General features: G+C 48.8%; 1 protein-coding gene across 1 annotated transcript; it reads left to right on the top strand.

The window, feature by feature from the left end:
• The first annotated feature begins 2,446 nt into the window (after positions 1 to 2,446).
• LOC109863243 lies at positions 2,447 to 4,374 on the top strand. The gene is made up of 2 exons (XM_020443473.1): positions 2,447 to 2,833; positions 4,240 to 4,374. Exons 1-2 carry the CDS (start codon positions 2,447 to 2,449, stop codon positions 4,372 to 4,374), a joined length of 522 nt encoding a protein of 173 aa, XP_020299062.1.
• The last annotated feature ends 2,729 nt before the right edge of the window (positions 4,375 to 7,103 follow it).

Genomic DNA, 7,103 nt, shown 5'->3' with positions numbered 1-7,103 from the left:
GATTAAGAAGAAGTTCTTTGCTCGAACTTATTACAATGTCCTTTATTGCTCCTGTTTCTTACAACGTTCTTTACACGGCTACGTCTCACTGCGGTAAACTCTCCGGCTTGCGGAGCCACACAGTGAGCTAGCAGTCCCAACTCAGTCTCTCCTCTGCTTCATCCACGCGATCGATTTATAGTAATCGATCGCGCTGATTCAGCAGGTCCACCGGTCCTAGCAACGGCCGTGCTAGTTACCGGTGCCGGTGTCGACACACGCTGCACTTCACACAACGCGGAGATGTGTCGCGCTCTGTGGCAACCAGCAGTTCTTCCTAGAACTGCTGCCTTCCTGCTACCTAACTAGGTCATTGAGCAATGACAGTGATGTCTCATCACATTGCTCAATGGCCTCACTTTAACTTACCTTTTAATACAAAAATTGGCGCACAACAATATCTATTAATTCACTTATATGTTCACACTTTACAACGGGATATGATAAATTATATGTTTTAAGAAATGTAATAGGTAACTCCATTATTTTGTTATTTAATAAAGATGTTCTCAAATTTTTCAATAGGTGCGGAGCATCAGCAATAAAGAACAGTTTGTAATTATTATCTATAGGATGAGGAATAAAATACCTGGATTTTAAGTTTCTCTTAAAGAAAATACCACCAAATGCTTTCCACATAGCTAAATTAACTGGACCCATGTCAGAAGTGACAGAACGAACGTATAAACCAGCACATTCTTTCTAAATAATTTGTTCTATGATTGGTTTTAACAAAGCCCTATCTACGTTATTAGGTGTGAAATAGTAAGCAACAGGAATTTTTCACCGAATAAAAATATCTCCAAGCATGAAAATTAAGGCATGCGAAGCTTCTGTAATTTTACTTATTATAAGTAAAAGAAAGAAAAAAGTCACATGCAAAAGAAAAAATACAAATAGAAAATTAAGAAAAGATAGAAAGTAAGTCATCAAATGAGGTTTAAAGTTACATTCATGTACTGTAGAGAAAAAATAAAAATATATACACAAGTTCAATTATTGAATCGTTTATATTGGATATGTTGGATAATTACCACATGTATCAGGAAGGGTCGAAAGGCCAATATACGACAATGTACTTTGATCGATTTGTTCGCCTGACATTAAACTCATTTCATCTATTGCAAGCATGCAATCTTTTTCTCTATCATTACAGGATCGGAGGGGAGGCGTGTCCTTCACGGCATAAAGGGCGTAATGGCCCCAGAGGAGCAAACGCGGCCGAGCGGAGGACGGTCGCCCGTGGCCAGGAGGAGGCCATGGAAACGAAGGACCATGATGGCTCACGTGGTTCAAATTAATGTGAACCACAGCGGGCCGATACAGGACTTGGCATTCTAAGTCATGCGCGAGAAGGAGGCGGGCATCCTGGTACTCGCGGAGCCCTGGAGAGTCCCGGAGTCCCCACGTGGGCGGGGGACGAGGATGGCGTGGCCGCCATCACGTGGGCTTACCGGGCAAAAAATCCTTCGGTCCGTGGGATCATTGACCGTGGTCACGGGTCTGTGGCGGTGAGGTGGGGGAGAATCGCAGTATATAGCTGCTATGTCTCCCCCGATGGCACAGGGGTCGACCTTGACGGGTTCCTGGACTCTCTGGCGTCCAGCATTGCGCGAGTTGGGGGAGCCTCCGTGCTGGTACTTGGCGACTTTAATGCCAAGTCGAGGGCATGGAGCTCTCCCCGAACGGATTGGCGCGGACGCGTGCTCGAGGGTTGGATAACAGGCCTGGATCTTTGGGTCCTCAATGAGGGTGCGGCGCCTACGTGCGGCCTTAGGGATCCTTGGTTGTGGATCTCACGCTGGGATCGGCCTCGGTGGTTCCGCTGGGGTGGTCGGTGTTGCAGCGGCAGAAGTCGCTGTCCGACCACCTCTACATCACCTTTGAGGTAGCGGAGCATGCAGGACTTTTCCCGGGAACGCGCCGGTTCCCATTCCCGAGATGGAAGATCCGGGAGTGGGACCTAGACCGGTTCGACGCTGCGCTTTTGGGCGCGATGTGGGGGATGCCCCCCGGAAGGGAGGCCAGCGCGGATGAGGAGGCGGCGTGGCTTACGGAGGCCGTGACCGATGCCTGCGACGTCTCTATGCCGCGTGTCAGGGGAGTCGTGGCGAAGAAGTCCACCTATTGGTGAACGGAGAATATTGCGGTCCTCCGCCGGTTCTGCAACGTGGCCCGGCGTCGGTATACGCGGGCTCGAGTTCGGAGGAGTCACCTTCCGGGGGTGGTGGAGGTGCTGCGCCATGCGTTCCGTAATGCGCAACGAGAACTCCGACGAGCTATCGCGACCGCGAAGAAGGGAGCGTGGGAGGAGCTCGTTGCAAGTTTAGACGGGGACCCGTGGGGTACCCCGTACCGTTTGGTGCTGTCCAAACTGCGGACGGCGGGTCCGGCTGTCACTGAGACTATGGAGGTGGAAAAGGTTTACAGGATAGTTAATACCCTGTTCCCTTCTCAGGGACGAGGGTCTCCCTGCTACTCGGGGCGCGGTCCCGTAAAGTCGGGTGTTCGAGGTGACAGCGGAGGAGCTCTGCTCTCTAGTCAGGAAGATAGCTGGGCGTCGCACTGCCCCCGGCCCGGACGGTTTGCCCTGCGCGGTTTGGGCCCGGGTGTGCACCAAGGCTCCGGAACACGTCCTTGGTGCTTCAATCGGTGCCTCAGGAAGAGCGTCTTTCCCGACGCGTGGAAGCGTGCCAGGCTGATGCTCATCCCAAAGCCAGCTGCACCAAGCAGCGGCCCGCCGTCCTTCAGGCCGATTTGCCTGTTGGACGAGCTTGGCAAGCTGTTCAAGCGGGTTTTGGCTCGCCGCATAGAGAGCGCGCTGGAAAAGCGAGGGGGGCTGGACGCGTCCCAGTTTGGGTTCCGTCCGCACTTGTCGACAGTGGACGCGGTCTTCCGCTTCCGCTCTGTGGCGGAGGGGTTTACGCGGGAAGGCGGGGTGTGCGTCGCAGTGTGCCTCGACGTCCGCAACGCTTTCAACACCCTGTCCTGGGGGAGGGGCATCCGTGAGGAGGGGAGATACTGGGAGTTCCCGCCTTACCTCCATGCCGTGTTGGACAGCTATTTGTCCAACCGGCACGTCGTGTACCCATGCGCGGATGGGCGTGTTCGCTCTTACCGCGTCACGTGCGGTGTTCCACAGGGGTCCGTTCTCAGACCGCTCTTGTGGGATGTGGGTTTCGACGCGGTGCTGCGGGCCCCGCTCCCGGGATGTTCGCTCGTTTGCTACGCGGACGACACCCTTGTCCTGTCGGCTTGACGCGACGAGGGGGTGGCGGCTGTGTCCCGTTGTATGGAACCGCTGGGGCTCGCTCTCGCCCCGGCGAAAACGGAGGCGGTGGTCTTCTGATCTCCTCGCCGTCGGGGGGGGGGGGAGGCGGCCCTGTAGCGGTGTGGGTAGGGTTAACCCGGGTAGAGTCCAGGCCCCACATGAAATACCTGGGCCTTCAAGTAGACGATAGGTGGAAGTTTAGGGTCCACTTTGAGTATGTGGCCCGTAACACCCGCAAGGTGGCCTGGGCGTTGAGCTGGCTTCTCCCCAATCTCGGGGAGCAGCGACAGAGTGTGCAAAAGCTGTACTCCAACGTCGTACACTCTGTCGTGATGTACGGTGCACCGGTGTGGCACAGGGAGGTCGGGGTGGGCCGAGCGGCCGCCCCGTTAGCCACGATTCAACGGTTGGTGGGAGGCCTTATTAGTTGTGCGGGCTTATCGGACTGCGGCTCTAGAGTCCGTCCGAGCGCTCGCGCGGGTCCCCCCAGTCGACCTTTTGGCGAGTGCGTACGCCGAGGTGTACGCGGCCAGGCGGGCGGCGCTGGAAAGGGCGCGTGAAGCTGGCCAGGACCTGAACCAGGAGGAGATCCGGCAGGCCCGGTCAAAGGCCCACGAACGAATGGTGCTGCAGTGGCAGCATCGTTTGGAAGACCCATTTCTTCCCGGACAGAGGATCCGGGAAGCAGTGGGGCCGGTCCTGGTAGACTGGGTGGAGCGCCCGTATTTCTGGATGACCTTCCGATCTACCTAGATGGTTACGCCATGGTGTGTTCGGTGCATTCTTGCACCGAATATGTAGGGTAGGCACCCCGAAGTGTGAGTACTGCGGCTTACACTCTCGAGGAGTGCACCACTTGGAACAAAGAGAGAGCAGCCTTACATGAGGTGTTTGGCCCTGACGTGTCCCTACCGTCTGTTTTCCGGCAGGCAGTTGGGGACCTTGAGAGGTGGCGCACCTTTCTCGCTTTTTGTAAGAAGGTGCAACATGTTAAGAAGGACGCGGAACGTCTTCTTCAGGGTCAGCCTCTGGTCCGGATTGGGACTAGGGACCAAGTTCCCTAGTTCTAGCGCAGGAGAGATGGGCCCTGTCTCTCCCTCGTCTTGTTGGGATGTTTTTAAAACTACCCTACAGCAGGCAGGAGAGAGACAAGTCGTGGTCCGCAGTTTGAGGAAGTGAGGGCTTCCTCGAACATTGCACACGGACATGGGAATTGCCAGAGAAAGATAGGCTCCTCTCTGTCATTGCAAAGGGGGAGGGGTGCGGTGCTTTTCTTCTTCTGGCACCCAGGCGCGGGAGCAAAGTCGGGATGTATAGCCCTCCGGCTTTCCCTTCCAGGGCGCGAGAATAGCCTCAAGGGGTTTTAGTGAGTACGCCTCTTTGATAAGTCCCACATAACCCTGGCCTGCCCTTACAGGTCAGGGTATCCATAAAGGATTTCCCCTTGTAAAAAAAAAAGATTGGGTTAAGTTTTAGAAGTTCACTTAGATTAACCTTTGCTGAACAAAAGGCCTGTTGTTCAGGATTCGCACAGCGGATTCCGCTTGTGGCAACTCGCCCCTAACATAAGCATCACGTAGTTCCGACCGCGGTTTATACCGCCGGTTCCTCTATAAAATTTGAGACCGTTCATGTCGACTCGCCGCTAACGTAACCGTCATGTAGTTCCAACCACGGTCTGTACCGTCGGTGCCTCTATGAAATTTGAGACCATTCATGTCGATTTGCCGCCAACGTAAATATCACGTAAGGCGGCCCGCTAGTTCTCAGAGGACTGGACGGTCCGGCAGTTTCTGAGAAGACTGGACGGTCCGGCAATTTCTAAGAAAATTAGACGGTCCGCCGGTTCCGGGAAGCTGCGATCGGTGGCTCGAGAGAGGTGGTCGCAGATGAGTTGACAAATAAGAAATCGACAAGTGTGTCAACGAAGAGAAGAGGAATGTCGATGGATTGATGAATAAGAAATCGCATTGAAAAGAAGGGGATAAAAATCCGACAATAAGTGGCTAAGAAGAAAGTAACGGCCCAAGCTAATTAAATATAAAAAAACGTTTGAGCATCGGAGCCAGAGTTCGTTCTTTTCTTTCTTTATAGTTCAGTTCTCAGGTAAAATATTCTCAAGTGCGGTTACAAAAATCCAGTTTTCTTGTTCGTCAGTCTAACGACCCGACCGGTGCCAAGTTCACAATCAGTGAGTGATCCTTGTGGTTGGTCAGTAAATCCTGAAAAAACACTCTGCTCGAATTAGGCGACTGGTTCTTGACAAGGACGTGCAAATTTTTCGGGTTTCGAGTTAACTCCGGTCTCAACGACAAGTAGTGAGTACTAGATGTATCACAAATAAATCCAGGGGTTCTCGCGCTTGTAATTAGTGTAACAAAGTGTTCGAGGACATAGAAATCTTAAGGTACAATTTCATAGTGTCGCTTGTCGCTGAGATGAGTAGTCACGTGATCGAATTTTGTCCACTTTCTTGTCGCTAGCGATGCCGAAGAAAAGTTGGATTGAATCTAACTTTTAGCGACGTCGCTCTCACGCAAAATGAGTTTGAATATGGAATCGCAAGATGTAAGTACAATAAATAAATAAAGAAATAAGTACAAGTTTCTTATATTTATTGTAGTAAAATATTGGAATTAAAAAATCAAATAAATAGAATGAATTCAGTTTGTTATAATTTCAAGGTTAACTGTTAGGTTAATGTATTACAAAGTTAATGTAATCATGCACAGCAGGATAAAAATTGTTAACATTAATTAATATAATTTCATACAATTTTCAGATAGCTGTTGTACATACTTGTGGAATATGTGAAATGATTATCGAGAAAAAGAGTATTCCGTCTTATGATTGCGTGGAAGGATACAATCGGTTCTTCATCGATACAAATTTTTATTTCTATCCAGTAACAAGTATAATATATATATTTACTTACTTTTTGTTTTGTCAGTGAGAAAAATAATATTCTACAAAAATTGATATTATTATTGATATTATTATTTGTAGATGATAATCGCATTGTTCGACGAAGCCTTGTCGACAATGAAGAAGTTGTCTTGCCGGTTGAAAAAGTTACAAGTAAATAGAAACTTTGAAATCCTGAAAGTTGCAGTAATAAGTGCATTTTTTAAAATAAAATTGATTTTACGAACCATAAAAATATTTCTGTCAAACAAAGAAACATCACAAGGAAAAAATGAAAGTAGATTTCATAATAAAAAAGCCAAAAGAAAAACCGTAAAGTCATTGAATTACGACGACGAGGAACTCCTAATTTTATCCGTTCAAGAAAAAAGACCCTTGTGGGATTTTACTATTCCATTAGAACAGCGATGCCAACGATTGACAAAAAAATTGTGGGATGAAGTCTCGGAAACATTGGGAAGTAAAAAAACGTTAAAAACATTCGTGGTTAAAATATTAAAAAAAAATTTATTTACAGGCAAACTTAGCGGGGAAGAAGCAAAAAAAAAGTTTAAAAATTTACATGATGCCTATCGACGAATAATTCAGTCCGAAAATCTTTCTAGTGGATCAGCTAGACCTCCTCCTACAAAAAAGTGGCACCATTATGACTCTATGGAATTCCTGCGTGACTTCTGTCTTGTCAAAAAGTAAAAATTATATATTTTGATTACGTACGCTTTCGAACTGTTTTGTTTTTAACTTGTAATTTTTATATTTCTAGGGGAAAAGTTTCTAATATTGATGTTAATGATGATGACTCTTTAAATAATATTGACCAATCAATAAATGATGATGATGCAACTGGCAATGATCAATTAGAATCAGG

This window comes from Pseudomyrmex gracilis, unplaced genomic scaffold (genome assembly GCF_002006095.1).
Source record: "Pseudomyrmex gracilis isolate BER0280 unplaced genomic scaffold, ASM200609v1 scaffold_3762, whole genome shotgun sequence".
Classification (NCBI taxonomy): Eukaryota; Metazoa; Arthropoda; class Insecta; order Hymenoptera; family Formicidae; genus Pseudomyrmex; species Pseudomyrmex gracilis.
This window is presented reverse-complemented; position numbering and strand designations above follow the sequence as displayed.